This window comes from Leuciscus leuciscus (genome assembly GCF_965113295.1).
Source record: "Leuciscus leuciscus genome assembly, chromosome: 1".
Taxonomy (NCBI): domain Eukaryota; kingdom Metazoa; phylum Chordata; class Actinopteri; order Cypriniformes; family Leuciscidae; genus Leuciscus; species Leuciscus leuciscus.
In genome coordinates, this window is record NC_138725.1 from 40320846 (window position 1) to 40338510 (window position 17665).

Consider the following 17665-nt stretch of genomic DNA (forward strand, 5'->3'; position numbering starts at 1 on the left):
ATGATTCAGAAATATACGAATATATATGAAATATACATCATTATATAATCTAATTTTTAAATCCCAAAATGCTTAAAGGTTTCTTCTAGTTGGATTAAGGATTTAGGTTAAGCTTTTATTCTGTAGACTTCAGTTAGCTTTATATAAAAACAATCAATGTAAGTGTGTGTGTGTGTGTGTGTGTGTGTGTGTGTATCACATTGCATCAGTGCTGTATGAATCATAAAGTGATCACACTAAATTGAACACTGTGCTGCTAAAAAAAACATGTGGTCCTCTCTTTCATTCTCACACTCAATTTTAACCTCTCTCAGAAACTCAAAATGATTATGCAGACACACAAACACGCTATCCAAGTGAAAAGCCTCTTAATTGCCTTTATTTTAACAGAAGATTTCGTCACAGATGATGTATCAATTTTTAATTGCCAAGAGAGCCCCCAAACTATCCGTCTGTCTATCTGCCACAAACATGTAAGAGAGACTGCGTGATTTTGTTGTTGTTGCTTCAACTCTGCCCAATACGGCACCTCATAGAGGCGCACTGTGAAATATCATTTCCAGATTTTTAGATGACCTCCTTCTTCGTTAATTGGATAGTAGAAAATGGTATGAAGGCTCATAAATTAATAAAACATTGGTACAAGGATCTAAAATTAAGTTGCACGAGAAAAGAAAATAAGTATCAGCACAACCCTAATGTGAAGTCATGACACGCTCTCATTTGCATGAGGAGTAACAGTGAGACTGGCGAGTGGAAGGGTGAGGGGTCTTGTCTCCTCCAGCCAAACGGGACCCCAGCTGCCTGGGACAGTCTGCCAACATCCAGAGCCTCGCTGTAACCCAGACGCGGGCGCCTCGCTCCTAGGCAAAGCCCTGCTTTAACCCTCTCTGCTGTGCAGACTGCTATTCCCTCCTCTTCCTCGTTTCTTTTGCTCTTTCATCATCCATTCTTTAATCCCATTAGGGAATGGGATGGAGCCAAGGCTTCAAGGAGGAGGCAAATGGCACCACAAACTACCACCACCAAAGACCCCCTCCCACATGGAGTGACTACACAACAACAGCTCTAAACACAACCAGGCTACACAAAACAACACATGGCCACACAAGAGGGCATCGCTAGCATAAGGCTACGACTCAATCCAAATGTATACAGCATAAAAAAAACAACTGAAACACAAACAAACATAGAGATCTATCTATCTGTCTATCTATCTACCTATCTGTATATCTGTATATGTCTGTCTGTCTGTCTGTCTATCTATCTATATGTTTGTCTCTTTACGTCTGTCTGTCTACAGTATCTGTCTATCTATCTATCTATCTATCTGTATATCTGTATATGTCTATATGTCTGTCTGTCTGTCTGTCTGTCTGTCTATCTATCTATGTTTGTCTCTTTACGTCTGTCTGTCTACAGTATCTGTCTATCTATCTATCTATCTATCTATCTATCTATCTATCTATCTATCTATCTATGTCTGTCTCTTTACATCTATCTACAGTATCTGTCTGTCTAACTGTCTGTCTGTCTGTCTATCTATCTATCTCTGTCTGTCTGTTTATCTATCTATCTATCTAGCTGTCTGTCTGTCTAACGTCTGTTAGTCTGTCTATCTATCTCTTTATCTATCTATCTATCTATCTATCTATCTATCTATCTATCTATCTATCTATCTATCTATCTATCTATCTATCTATCTATCTATCTATCTATCTACCTGTCTGTCTAACGGTCTGTTAGTCTGTCTATCTATCAGTCTGTCTGTCTGTCTGTCTGTCTGTCTGTCTGTCTGTCTATCTATCTATCTATCTATCTATCTATCTATCTATCTATCTATCTATCTACCTGTCTGTCTGTCTGTCTGTCTAACGGTCTGTTATTCTATCTATCTATCTATCTATCTATCTATCTATCTATCTATCTATCTATCTGTCTGTCTGTCTAACGGTCTGTTAGTCTGTCTATCTCTTTATCTCTTTATCTCTTTATCTATCTATCTATCTATCTATCTATCTATCTATCTATCTATCTATCTATCTATCTATCTATCTATCTATCTATCTATCTGTCTTGTCTGTCTTGTCTGTCTGTCTCTGTCTGATTCAAAGATTCAAATAGCTTTATTGGCATGGTGAAAGAAATCGTTACATTGCCAAAGCATTAATAACACTATACAATAAAAATAAAAATAATAAATTAATAATAATAAAATAATACAAATGAATTAAAACATTTTTTTTACATGAAAATAAACATAGCAATAAAAATGTTTAATCTTCTAATATTTATATCACTGTCTCTAGGTGTATAGTGAGTGTGTTGGTAGCTCTGTCCCACTGGAGGCTCTTTCGTCGTGACAGGACCTCACACAGCCAGGTTTGAGCTCTCTGGGCTTTCTCCTAGCAGGTGTGGGGGTTTGTCCATATTTGATTTCATATCTATCTGTATAACTGTCTGTCTGTCTGTCTGTCTGTCTATCTATCTATCTATCTATCTGCCTGTTTGTCTGTCTGTCTATTTATCTATCTATCTATCTGTCTATCTGTCTATCTATCTATCTATCTATCTATCTATCTATCTATCTATCTATCTATCTATCTATCTATCTATCTCTATTTATCTCTCTGTCTGTCTATATAAAAAAACACATTTACATCTACGCCACTGATTTGATGGCAAGATTTTCCTGCCGTGTCTAATTTTGGCCCATTTACAATTTTTTCCTTCTCTTCCGTCTTGTTTAATCGATAATAGATGACAAAATACTTCAGAACATCTATGAAAATTTGGTTTTCTAATCCTGTGAGTCTTGTACAGCAGTTAAAATTGTACAGAGTGGATACGTACTTTGATCACTGCTGTACAGCATTTAAATGATATCTTACAAGCTCATGTGCATCTAGCGGGGGGGAAATGAAGTCGGGAAATGGAGAGACCAACCACCAACCAATCACATTGATGGACAGACAGACAAAAAAAAAAAAAAAAAAGACAAATCAGCCTCGGTACAGAGGAGAAAAAGGGTGGGGGTGGGGGGGACGAATGGCAAACGCCTTCACCCGACCCGACCGTGGTGTAAACACGACCTCGCCTCTCCCCGAATTTCACCACATCCGACCCCACCGGGGGGCGTGAGGGAGCAGGACAGGAAGGGGAAGGATGTGGGAGGTGGGGTGAGGGGGGCTCTGAACTCTCACCTGGTCTTACACCTGCCAGCATGGGCAGCGGGTGATGGGTGAACGGCATGCGTGCAGACCTCGTATGGCCGGACAGAGCGCTGAAATCGAATTTCCCCGACTTCTTAAGAGAACCAGGCGAAGAGAGTCCTGGTAAAAATGGGATCAACAAAATGGCAGAACAGAGATGTGGATTTAATTAAACAGGGTTTTGCTTCTTGATCTTTATCTAAAAAAAAAAAATCTTATCCATCTCAGCTTCTAAAATGCTACAAATTTGCTGATAATAATACTAACAAATGTCTTTTAATCTACAGATAAGACACTGCTAGTTTTTTTGTTTGCTTGACGTGAATTATAGAGAAGCCAGTCACACTGCAAAAATAGTTTTATTTATTTTATTTTATTATTATATATTTTTTTGTCTCGTTCCCAAGTAAAAAATTATTTAGAAAGAAGTTATATACAGGGTTCGTACACATTTTTACCATTAAATTTCCATGACTTTTCCAAGACTTTTCCATGACTTAAAGGTAAATATTCATGACATAGTTTTCCATAAAACATCTGTGTATACATGTTAATTAACTCCTTGTGGGCGGGTAACGTTAGAAGCGGATGAAAAATCTAAATGTGCTTGAAGAGCTCTTTTCCAAAATGCGATAAACGCCATAAAAAAAAAAAAATAAAAAAAACGAGATTGTTAACAGATCATTAGAAGTCCTCAAAATGAGTCAAACTAATCTTATATTCTCTCTCTCTCTCAATTTTAATTGTTTATTAATAAACAAGTATTTTCTGTTTCGACTGCAAAGACGAAGTTGACTGACTCGCGATCTTCTTAGTGAACACGCCGGAGAGAAATGCACATTTCATACGGATTAGGCTACATCGTTTTATTTTGTTTTGAATTGTTCTGTTTAAAAGTAGATATTTCTGTAGATAATAGATATAGGCCTATTTCAGTTTTGTTTAGGTCTGTGAGGCGAGTAGGCTACCTTTTACGCTGAGTTTCGGTTCATGGATGATCCAGTTCACTCCGGCGCCTCTGTGTCGTGATTATCTATTTTCTGCTATTTACTTTTTATTTAGGCTATTAAGCAATTGGTTAATGAAATATTTTAAAATCAAGATACAATTAATACAAAACGAAATTCGTTTAGGAAGGCTTTGTGCTTTCTGTTTGAGGTCTCTGTGTAAGTTTTAAAGTCTTTTAGTGCCGCTCTCAGAGGACTCATTACCGTAATGGAGAACGGTCACGTAACATTGTTTTTTCCTCATAAATGTGAACACGGAAAATAAAAGACCAAATAAATTTTTTAAAAGAAAAAAATCATATATATTTTAAATGTTTAACAAAGAGGCAAAAAGTCATAAACAAAAATCAGAAAATTTGTCGATATTTTTTTCTTTTTCGCACAGCATTTGGTGTAGCCTACAGTTCAAATTTAAATGTTGGCGTTCAACTTTGCGTTTTAAAAATAGCCTACTTACAACAACCCTTCATTTTTCGTTTTTCATTTGGGGGTTAAAGGAAAAACGAGTGGACACAAAAGAACACGGACCTTTTGGACAGAAAGAATACATGAAAGCCAGGGTTCCTTATTAAATTCATAAAAGAAACAATACAGGGATAGCCTACTCTCAAAGAAATGCCACAATCAAGGGAGAAACATGAAGAAACTTAGCATATAGCCTATGTGCCGTTCGCATAAGGGTCTTTCCCTGACATTAATACTTGGATAAGACATTAATAATAATAATTTGTAGGGCGGTGGGTGAGATATAAACCTACTAACGTCCTCCGTTGCCATGATTTTTGGAATGACTGATCGCAAAAAAAAAAAAAAAGTTTTAGTCGGTTAATGGAAAAGCCATCCTTTTGCAATAGTTATTTATCGATATTTAGAAGAAAAAAAAAGTTTTGCTCAAATCTGTAATGGAAAGGCACATACGAAGCTATATGAAAATGCAAAGCAGCTTATTTTAATTTGAAGCACTGAGCTGATGACAGCAACACAAGAGCCACACAGGTGTGGCTACTTAGTCGCTGTCCTCAGTGCCGTAGAAAAGCGCTGAATGAGTTCCCCTTCATGTCCGTTTCAGCGCTTTTCTGCGGCACTGAGGACAGCGACTAAAACTAGATGGGCCAAAAGAAATGGGTCCCCTTTCATGTCCGTTTCAGCGCTTTTAGTTAATGGAAATGCGTCATTTCGCCTCTGACGCGCGTAAATTTCTAGACACGTCAGGCGCGAATTTGACGCGCTATTCGCGTCCGGTGTGAACGCACAGTAAAACGAAAAAAGTATTGCAATTTGTTTCCCCAATTTTATTAATTAAACAAATTCAAGTACACAGATATTTTGAAAAACAAATTTCCATGACTTTTCCAAAACTTTATGAGTTTATTCATTTTCCAAAACTTTTCCAGGCCTGGAAATTGCCATTTTAAAAATCCATGACTTTTCCAGGTTTTTCATGACCGTACGAACCCTGTATATATATATATCTTTTTCTAAAGAAGTTTTTACTGGGGAACGAGACAAAAAAAAAAGTAAATTTAAATAACATTTCTCAAAAAAAAAAAGAAAAAAAAAAGCTTAACGTATGTCAAATTTTATTAAATAATTGCATAATTATACTACATTTTATTAAATTATTAATTTTTTTATTAATTTTTTTTGCAGTGCGAATAGGTCCAGCCTGCGAGCTTTGCTTTTAAGCATTGGAGTGCAGGAAAGAGTGGGATAGGGTCGGGACAGGGCCGGGAAGGGTCTCTATGCAGCTGTAAGTGGGAAAATAGATGCCACGACAGCAGATCCCACAATAACTCATGTCTGTCTGTCTCTTTCAGTCTCCAAATCTCAAAGGAAACAGTAGTCAAAACATCAATGTCAATATTTTGCCACCATTTCTCATAGCTTTTAAAGCGACGTCAGTTTCCATTGATATAAAAAAATTTAAAATAAAAAAACAGATTTACAAATTACTAGTAATATATCAAAACATACTCTACCATTCAAAAGTTTGGGCAAATCATCATAGTGGAATGATTTCTGAAGGATCATGTGACACTGAAGACTGGAGTAATGTTATTTACTAGCATACTTGTCTGTTTTATGTGTATCTGTGTTCAGAATAACTTTAATATTCCAATACACCCGAGCAACCGCATTAGTAATGCCCACCGAACAGAACGACATGCTTTCACAAACCAAATGCAAATGAGTAAATAAACGCAAATACAAACTGTTTACAGACTCTGACATAAAAACACCCTAAACGTCACCTGGGGAACCAAATCAGAGGCTTTCACTTGACTTTTCAGCGCTGAGGGAAAAAGTAAAACACAAGCGGTTCTGTTCCAGTGGCAGGTCCGAACGCTAATGCCAAAAAGAGGAGGACAGGCGGGAAGCGTGATGTGAGAATGATGAGGGAAATGAAAGGAGAAAGTATGCGATGGTTTGGTCTCCTCGTATATAACGTCGTATTAATGTGTCACCCTGATCCTATAAATGTCAGACCGAGGCCGCAGGGCTTCTAGCTTGAGCTGCCCTGAGTTTGGCATAAACGCTCACCCAGTGACCCAGAAACACGGCCAAACATGTCAAGACTCGGGAAGGAGAGGAAAAGGAGTTTACCATCAAATCCTCTGGCTGGTTTTGAGGGAAACAATTATTAGAAGTGGTGATTTAAATACCCAATTTAAGATGTTAAGGAGCCGTTTAAGGAAGCCACAAATCTGCTAATTATGCTAATGCCACATTTGAATGGATCTCTGCCTCCTTGAAAAAAAAAATACAAAAATAAAAAAGTAACTGTTAAAAAGTAACAGCACATCAAATCTATGATCAAAAATACCTATAGACAAATGAACTGCAAATCGCATATAATTGAGGAAAATAAATTTGGTACAAAATGTATTAGTGTGCTTTAACCAAAAAGGAGTGTCAGATTTCATTGGTGCCGTTAAAAGCAACATTGTCTGCTGAGAACGTTTGTGTTGCACAATCCAACAAAGTGTGACATTTACACAGGATCACTGAGCATTTGTTATGTTTTAAACAAACACTCACAAAACCACAAGATAAATCATTATTATGCTATCTATCATGAGTTATTGTGGGAGAGCTAAATGAACGAGTCAAGCTGTTTCTTGTCAAGAAGGGGTAAATGTGGAACAAACAGATGTATGTATCTCAGGGAACTCCAGATAAACTCTCTGTTCTACTGAGAATATATATAGATATATTTATTTTTATTTTTTTCAGAATAACTATATATTACAAACAAACAAAAATAATTCCACATTAATACTATAATAAATAAAGATAAAACTGTCAAAAACATTCATTTCTAATCCCCAATGCAAACAAAAACAATTAAATTATTCTAAAATATAATACTACTATTACAAACAAGATGGAAACTGCAAAGTATAGTGCAATATATTAATAGAATAAGATAAGGTCGTGGCAAAACAAGCATCTCTGCTGAAAATATCTGCCATCCGAAACACCTTCATAGTTACAGCTGACAGTTTTCTTCCTTTTCCTGCATTCATGCACATTAGCCTGCGTGTGTGTGTGTGTGTGTGTGTGTGTGTGTGTGTGTGGTAAAATGGGTTATGTGTTATTGCTCCGAGTTGTGCCAGCCGCGAGACTCAGGCAGACTGGCAGCCAATCAAACGCTCCCGTGACCTTCCAGTCTCGCCACGCTAACAAGCTGGCCACCAAACAAACCTTGACCTGTCAGAAACGCCATATATAACGCCTCCTCAAACACTTGAACAGACACACACATTCACCGTCCAACCATCAGAAAGTCCCACTTCTACAAACACACACAGACAGAATGACACACTTCTACCATGAATTTACAGCAATAATACACACAGGGTTGAGTAAAAAAAAAAAAAAAAAAAAAAATCACATTTATTTTACACTTGCCAATAAAATAGCAAATTAAATATTTTGAAGCATTTACTTAAAAATGGCATTTAGAAATTATCGCTTATTTTGTTTTTTAAAATAATTTTAACGCAAAAATACCAATTACTTGCAAATTAAATATTTTAAAACATTTAATATAATCATTGTACATTCACTATAGAAATTATGGGTTTTTCAGTCAATCAATTTTTATAAATAATTGTATATTCATTTAACACACAAAAAAAGACAAATTATGTATATTTATAATTTGTCTTTGACAAATGTCTATAACATTTTTTATAAAACATTTTTTTTTTTTTTTTCATTCAAAACAGAAATTTCCATGACTTCTGCAATCGGCTGACTTTTCTAAAACATTTTTAGTCATGAAATTAAAAATTTCACGGCATTTAAAAATGTTATAACCACCACAGAAATGTCCAAGTGTTTGCCTCCTAGGCCTCACATTTTTCATGAATTTCTAGGTCTCTCATGCCCGTGGGAACCCCTTCACTGTCTGACCTCTCGAAACCGTCACAAACAGATGTTTACAGACAAAGCGCCACAGTCTAACAAGGTGAAAGAGAGTGCGGGAGAATGAAAAATAGGAGGAGATGATATCCGTGTCAGCCCAGAGCATGAGGAAGCGATCCGGCGTGTGAATGGGTTCACAGACGGCTCCGTGTACCCCGGGCGACACCAGATTTAATGATAAATGACACCGTCACCTTGCAGAGTTGCCAAAGCCTCATTCAGGTAGTGAATCACCTTTGAAGCGTAGCGCAGTTCACACTCTCACACACTCACACGCGCTCGGAGCGCCACCACCGCCATCATCGGCGTAACAGATGTCTTCTGTAACCCAGCAGCTCCCAACGCTGTCGACACATGGTGGAGCCATCTGGACCAGAGCTCTGGTGTGTGTGTGTGTGTGTGTGTGTGTGTGTTGTGTATTCCCATGACATCAGGAGCACCTGAGCATGCTGGCTTTTTTTGGTGGGATTTACCCATGTTTCCCTAGATTAGGATCTGTGCGCCTGTGTGTTTATCATGACGTGGGCGGGAGTGAATGTGATTAGATGAAGGAGGACCCTGAGGCCAGAAACATACTCTGTGCAAGTACACAAGTTCCCGTTGTACATACATAGCTCACATTCTTGCATTACTGTGGCTACTCCTGCGTAATCTGTTTTTGCGTACTCAAAGGGGTGATAGGGTTACCTTCAAATGTCTGTGCCATTAAAGTCAATCTGAATCGCCCGGTCTGATGTACGTGAGAGTGAAACAGAATATGCTGCGAAAAAAAAAAAAATTAAAGCTGGACTTGTTTTTTGTTTTGAGGTAATTGATTGGATAGTGAAAAATGTGTCTCTGTATGACACAATAATAATAAATATATCATTTTAATTGCATTTAATCTACATACAATATATTATGCATTATATATATGTATGTATAGAAGTGCTATCAATCGATAAAAAAAAAACTAGATTAATCAAACATTTTCTTTTATTAATCGTGATTAAAAACACTTCAGTTTTTATGTTTTTAATATATTTTAGAATGTAATAATTTCACAGTTAATCTCCAAATGTAGAAACATAAAAGTAGAAACATAAAAGATTTAAGGTATATAAAGTATATATTAAATATTTGTTTAATGGCATCTTTTTATGAATGAAGGCCATTATCACTGATACTAATATAGCTACTGATGTCTTGAAAAATATTTTTTCCCCAATTTTAAACATTAATTATAGCCATTCAACATTACAAAGCTATACATTTTTAAGGGATAGTTCACCCAAAAATGAAATTTCTGTCTTTAATTACTCACCCTCATGTCGTTCCAAACCCGTAAGTTCGTTGTTCGTCATCAAAACACAAATTAAGATATTTTTGATGAAATCTACGTAGTGTAAACACAGTGCAGTTCTACCTGGTTCTAAGTCAGAACCAGTTCCTGCATCAGCATCACGCACACGTGTCGTGGTGCTCATGTGACCAGCGTCGGCCAATAGTGATGCGGCGTTCTGACGTAGAACTCGAAAGCGCTGCTCTGTTTACACTACGTCAACAGCGGAGGAGAATGATTTGGATTGTTGAATAAAGTGGTTATTTTGGGGGGTTTTGTGCACAAAAAGTATTCTCGTCACTTCATAACATTAGGTTGAACCACTGTAGCCACATGGACTATTTTAACGATGTCTTTACTATCTTTCTGGGCCTTGAAAGTTGCAATAACGTTGCTGCCTATGTTGAAACCTTTCGGATTTCATCAAGAATATCATAATTTGTGCTCTGAAGATGAACGAAGGTCTTACGGGTTTGGAACGGCACGAGGGTGAGTAATTAATGACAGAATTTTCATTTTTGGGTGAACTAAGCCTTTAACATTTATGAGGCTTTAAAAAATATAACATTTAATTTATGTGAACTTAAATTAAAACAATACTTAAAACAATCCTCATATAAATCCATAATAAATGTTATATTTACAGTTGCCCTTCCTATACCTGTCTAACAAGTAGGAAATGTATACAGAAATTGAATAAAGTTATCAAAACCTTTGTTCTTTGATTAACATTAATGACAGACATCATTAGTGGCTGCTGTCACTAAGATCTGCCGATGCTGCACATCTCACACACACACAAGTTTTCTCAAAACTATCTACGTTAACTTAAGACTTTATGTATTATTATATGGTGTTGTGTTATGAATTGCGTTCTAACAATGTGTGGAACGCAATGATGTGTGAAATTGAGCTTGTGTTCGCATTCACATACTTGCATAGAGTACGTTTCAGGCCTCACAGCTTTGAGATCTCATAGGCGCGTTGAATAAACAGCTGAAATATTGCTTATAGCATGTAAACCCCTTTAAGCACAAAGACTAATTAAAATAAATCCTGCATGGAGAAGAAACAAACAAAAGTGCTAAGTAAATATCTGGAAAGACCCGCTGCTGTATGCAACACAATAGCCACGTTTGTAAGTGTTTATGTTATGTGAAAATCAGGATTTGGACTTCTGCTTCGGTCCACAGGGATCCTATATCAGGATCTAACACAAGCAATGGATGTACAGAGAGACTTCTGATGTACAAAACAAAATGAAAGCACATTCACAGGCCACAAAACACCCGCCACCTCAGATCACCAGGAAAAACAGAAAATCAGAGAGAAGGTGTGTGATGCAGCAGAGAGTTTGAAAGAGACACAGAGATAACAGACACATTTGAATACACTTGTGTGCGTGGTATATACATCAATCATATATAATATGAGGGTAATGTGGTCTAACCATGGTAAGGAAACTGCACGCCATCGGATTCGTGTTTTATCTTCCTCTCCTGCATACTGGCCAAATGGTGTTGCACTGAAAAACCCAAACAAGGGAAAAGAATAGAGTTAACAATGAATAAGGGAGAGGGAGAGATTGAGATCATATGGACAGATGGAGAGAATTTGGGACCGATGTTGAATCATCATCAATACATAAGCACTATACACATCATATGCATGAGGTCAAAGACAGTATTGCACACAATCTCCCAGAGTCAACCCATTCTAGGTGCACTTAAACAATAGAAGTGAAAGCCACACGCATCACACAAACCGTCCAATCAGCAGCAGTGAAAATTTAAGGACATCAAACGAGCATTGGATGCATCACAGCTCACATAATTTCCATATTACATAGTATGCAAGATAAAATGCATAAGTATGTGCAAGCTTTCTCAGCTAATTCTGCCCAATACAAGAATGCGAAATGGGGTGCAGCCAATGTATTTTGAACATTAAATCTAACATGGCAGAGTTTTGAGTTTGTGGCGTGAGCAAAGCAACATTTTCCAAATCCCATGGTATTTTGCCAGGCACTGTGGTTACTATGGTAAATATTTCAAATAGATAGTCAATGCTTGAAAAACACAAGAAATTGATACAGAACATTTTCATTTAAGGTCTTAATAAAATGCAACATTATAAAGGTGAAACTTGGAAACAAAAATAATCAAAAAGTATGTTTTGATAGGGTAAAACGGTATCATTTATATGGTAAAATGTGACAAAAACTGACAAAATGTGTGAAAATATATACAGTGAGGAAAATAAGTATTTGAACACCCTGCTATTTTGCAAGTTCTCCCACTTACAAATCATGGAGGGGTCTGAAATTGTCATCGTAGGTGCATGTCCACTGTGAGAGACATAATCTAAAAAAAAAAAATCCAGAAATCACAATGTATGATTTTTTAACTATTTATTTGTATGATACAGCTGCAAATAAGTATTTGAACACCTGAGAAAATCAATGTTAATATTTGGTACAGTAGCCTTTGTTTGCAATTACAGAGGTCAAACGTTTCCTGTAGTTTTTCACCAGGTTTGCACACACTGCAGGAGGGATTTTGACCCACTCCTCCACACAGATCTTCTCTAGATCAGTCAGGTTTCTGGGCTGTCGCTGAGTAACACGGAGTTTGAGCTCCCTCCAAAGATTCTCTATTGGGTTTAGGTCTGGAGACTGGCTAGGCCACGCCAGAACCTTGATATGCTTCTTACAGAGCCACTCCTTGGTTATCCTGGCTGTGTGCTTCGGGTCATTGTCATGTTGGAAGACCCAGCCTCGACCCATCTTCAATGCTCTAACTGAGGGAAGGAGGTTGTTCCCCAAAATCTCGCAATACATGGCCCCGGTCATCCTCTCCTTAATACAGTGCAGTCGGCCTGTCCCATGTGCAGAAAAACCCCCCCAAAGCATGATGCTACCACCCCCATGCTTCACAGTAGGGATGGTGTTCTTGGGATGGTACTCATCATTCTTCTTCCTCCAAACACGGTTAGTGGAATTATGACCAAAAAGTTCTATTTTGGTCTCATCTGACGACATGACTTTCTCCCATGACTCCTCTGGATCATCCAAATGGTCATTGGCAAACTTAAGACGGGCCTTGACATGTGCTGGTTTAAGCAGGGGAACCTTCCGTGCCATGTATGATTTCAAACCATGACGTCTTAGTGTATTACCAACAGTAACCTTGGAAACGGTGGTCCCAGCTCTTTTTAGGTCATTGACCAGCTCCTCCCGTGTAGTTCTGGGCTGATTTCTCACCTTTCTTAGGATCATTGAGACCCCACAAGGTGAGATCTTGCATGGAGCCCCAGTCCGAGGGAGATTGACAGTCATGTTTAGCTTCTTCCATTTTCTAATGATTGCTCCAACAGTGGACCTTTTTTCACCAAGCTGCTTGGCAATTTCCCTGTAGCCCTTTCCAGCCTCGTGGAGGTGTACAATTTTGTCTCTAGTGTCTTTGGACAGCTCTTTGGTCTTGGCCATGTTAGTAGTTGGATTCTTACTGATTGTATGGGGTGGACAGGTGTCTTTATGCAGCTAACGACCTCAAACAGATGCATCTAATTTAGGATAATAAATGGAGTGGAGGTGGACATTTTAAAGGCAGACTAACAGGTCATTGAGGGTCAGAATTCTAGCTGATAGACAGGTGTTCAAATACTTATTTGCAGCTGTATCATACAAATGAATAGTTAAAAAATCATATATTGTGATTTCTGGATTTTTTTTTTTTTAGATTATGTCTCTCACAGTGGACATGCACCTACGATGACAATTTCAGACCCCTCCATGATTTCCAAGTGGGAGAACTTGCAAAATAGCAGGGTGTTCAAATACTTATTTTCCTCACTGTATATATTTTAAAATCATATTTGTTTTTGAGTTAATTCACCTTTTAAATGTCATAACTATGACTAACAAGCTACACAAGAAATTAAGAACATTTCTAATCGAACTTGTTTTTTTTGTGCTCACAGCCACTAATGCTTTTAGTGTCAATAAGGAAATATTACGTACATATAAAAAAATATTTTTTAGCCCTAATTCTGTGAGATCATTACATGCACACATGAATTATCATTTAGAGGGTGATTGTAAGTGCTTTTAAGACTTGTTAAGCTGAGCACCGATTCACTAACAGAGAGATGCTTCTATCAATCCAGTTGCATGAATAGCAGCTTTTCCACCGTCAGGCTGAACGGTTCTAAGAACGATAAGAACCAGTTCCAGTTATACATTCACTTGAGCTTGGTTCGGCACGGCACGATTACAAACCGCGCTGGTAAATGAGTGTAGTGACGGTGACTCAGGATTGGTCACTCGTCTGTTGCCTGGCTGCCAGTTTCGCTTTAGAGGGCCAAGCTCGATTTGTGAGTGAAATATCTAATCATCCTCCATAACGCGGTCACTATTTACATATCAAATCTCCTGTAAATTCTTGCAACAACTGATGTATTTGTATTACATTCAAAAGAGGTCCATTATCAGCCTCAGAGTGGAAAATGAAACCATATCCGTACCAAGTGGGCCGGATCGGCACGGAATGAAGCGGTTAAGCAATGAGAACCGTTTGGCCTGAGGGTGGAAAAGCAGCTAATGTTGCATTTTTGTCCCAATCTTATTTATTCTTGTGGTCTATAGAAGTATAGGAAGATGCTAGGCAGGCACAGAGAAAAAAGAGAGCGAGAGAGATTAATGGGTTGATGGATAAAAGGAAAAGTCTGGCCCCTCACACAGCCCTTGTGTCCACTTATTCAGTGAATGTACTGATCAAAAATGAGTCCAATTGTATCCGATTGTAAATTGTAAAGCTTTGTCAGACTAGACAGCTTTTCATTTGACAAGAACAAGAAATAAGCCTTCGATGGACAATTGTCCAGCTCGTTGAATACTGAACGCCGGTCCCTCACAGCCTTGTCTTCGTTCACGTCAACTTCATTTTGGTGTCTACGCTGACTATGTAGACTTTCATTGGCGCAGCACCAAATATAAAGAAATGTATGGATTTTTCAGGTGGAGTGTGTGAAGAGCCAGAGGGCTTCTGGGTAATGTGACTGTACCTGCATCAACATCATTGGGCCAGCCACTGGGCTGGGACGCTCCCGGGGCAGGAGAACGACCCGAATAGAAGACTTCGTCCACCGGGCTCTCCATCTCACTGTCATCAATGGATTTACGCTTGTTGGAGCTGAAAGAGAAAAGAAAGAAATATTTCATTTAACGCGAGCTTGCATGTTGTGTAACATCTGAAAATGCAATATCATTTGGTTTAATATCATTTGCATTTATTTTATTTTCTTGACTGGTTTTAAAAATGGGAATGTTTTAATTATAAATAATTTTACAATTGAAAAATCTGTCCATTTAAACATTACAGCCCACCCAAAATCATCAGCAACGTAAGATCACTTAGCAGAATGAGACATTAGATGAGCAAAGACAGTATAGAGTTAGACAGCAGAGATGGAAGTGTGGAGTACCTCCGCGGGAGACTGGCATACAACTCCATCTCAGTCCTGCAGCGTTTGAAACATGACGACAAGACGAGAGAGAAGGGACAGGAGAAGAGAAAGGTAAAGAGACAACAATGACAGCAATCGAGCAGACAAAGCTGAGAGCAGCAGAGAAAAGAGACAGAAATATATATGGACAAAGAGGAAAGCAGGAACGTGTGAGTGCATTAAAGCTACTAAACCAGAGACCGATCGACTTGTAAAGCTGTTTTAAAGCATGCAAGAGTTTTAGTATAGAGTCAGAAACGAACCAGGGCTTAAGGCAAAAAATGCCACCAAAATTCTACATTTTGCTCTATAATTCTACAGTTTGTTTATGCATAACATCCAATGTTGTGAAAAAATTATATTCTAGCCTTCTAGTTAATTCGAAATATTTATATGAGGGAAAAAAAACATCTTTCATTGAAAGTAAAAAAAAGAAAAATAATAATAATAACGTCAGGGAACTAATATTGTTGTAAGAATAGTAGGGGGTCCATGAAAAAAAACAAAAAACAAATAATTCTTAAATAACTAAAATATAAGTTAAAATGTAAAGAAATTTACATTACGGTTTCATTTTTCTTTCTAAAGATTGATCAGAAATCATGACATTAATCAGATGTTTTTTTTTAAATAAATAATGAAAAACTTAATTTATACATTAAAACACATTAAACATTTTAACTTTTACATTTTAGCATGGTGGTCTCTTGCATGGAACCCCCTTTTATTTGGCAATTGGCACCCAAAAATTTAAAACATCTGGCATAGGAAAATGTGTGTGTGTGTGTGTGTGTGTTTGCGCGCGCACCTGGTGGATGGCGTGGACGTAATGGAGCGGCGACCCAGGTTGATGTTGTAGTATCCAGGACTGTCAAGGTCGGCCAGAGAGAAGTTGGGTCCGGATGCTGTGGCAACTGGTGCTGAATTAGATGCAGACAGAGAGAAGTCAGATAAATCAATCCCATCATCCATCGCTGTTCTCATGACATGCTTCTCCAGTGACGTGAGTCTATAAAAACCTTGTCAGTGAAGACATTAACAATGTTACAAAAGATTTCTATTTCTATTGCTGTTCTTTTAAACTTTCTATTCATCAAAGAATCATGAAAAAATGTCAGTGTTTCCATAAAAATATTAAGCAGCAAAACTGTTTTCAACATTGATAATAATAAGAAATGTTTCTTGATCATCAAATCATCATATCAGAATGATTTCTGAAGGATCATGTGACACTGAAGACTGGAGTAATGATGCTGAAAATTCAGCTTTGATCACAGGAATAAATTACATTTTAACACAAACTAACACAGAACCCTACTTTTGTCTGTAATATATAAGTGTACATTTTATTTTATTTTTAGCTTTTTGCTGTTTAATTAGTATGTTACAATTGAATTTTTTATTGTGTGTGTGTGATTTTAAGTATTTACAATAATAAAAAATTAAATGTTGATATTTAAGAGTGATGACTGTTGATCAGAAAGCTGCTGCACATGTGACTTACTCTGTGACACACGGACCAGCTCCGCCACGTTCCACACGCCTGACGTCACGAAGCAGTCCTGGAAACTCAAGTGCCCTGAAGAAAGAAAGAAAGAAAGAAAGAAAAAGAGAGAGAGAGAGAGAGAGAGAGAGAGAGAGAGAGAGAGAGAGAGAGAGAGAGAAGAAATGAAAACACACTACAGCAACAAATATGGGAAAAACCCATATTTACTCATCTGCACCTGTCAAACACACGCACACACAAAATAAACACGGCTCAATTGTCATAAAAAGGCCGAGAGCATATAATTACAGTCATCGGCTGGCACATGTTCTCCATCTCGAAGGAATAACAGGCTACCCTGTACTTATGGTTAAACTCCAACCCAGCGCTCCAATCTCCACTAAAGCTTAATGAGGACACTAAAAATGCTTTATGTCACACTCAAGAGTGTGGTTTCAGCTGAAGTGTGTGTGTGTGTGTGTGTGTGTGTGTGTGTGTGTGTGTGTGTGTGTGTGTGTGTGTGTGTGTGTGTGTGTGACGCTGCATACAAATATACAAACGTATTTGCTTTTGCTGTGCATATGGGATTTCAATATGTACTTTTGTGTGTGTGGGCAAAACGGGTGAATGAGCCATGCTTCCACACCCATCTGTAGTGCCGGCTGAGGTCAGCGCGTGTGCGTGTGTGTGTGTGTGTGTGTGT

At 37.8% G+C, this 17665-nt stretch overlaps 1 protein-coding gene across 16 annotated transcripts in view; it reads right to left on the reverse strand.

Moving 5' to 3' along the window:
* The window catches only part of nfixb (nuclear factor I/Xb), a 168923-nt gene that overhangs the window by 25882 nt on the left and 125376 nt on the right, over positions 1-17665 (reverse strand). For 10 of the 16 annotated variants that reach the window (XM_082181111.1, XM_082181110.1, XM_082181104.1 and 7 more), the window contains 6 exons: positions 16981-17055; positions 16285-16396; positions 15456-15491; positions 15036-15163; positions 11422-11496; positions 3204-3332 (listed from right to left, as the gene is read on the reverse strand). In XM_082181111.1, coding sequence (XP_082037237.1) covers positions 3204-3332; positions 11422-11496; positions 15036-15163; positions 15456-15491; positions 16285-16396; positions 16981-17055 — 555 coding nt within the window. The remainder of the gene's footprint in view (positions 1-3203; positions 3333-11421; positions 11497-15035; positions 15164-15455; positions 15492-16284; positions 16397-16980; positions 17056-17665) is intronic. The other 6 variants (XM_082181105.1, XM_082181107.1, XM_082181109.1 and 3 more) reach the window with 3 other exon arrangements.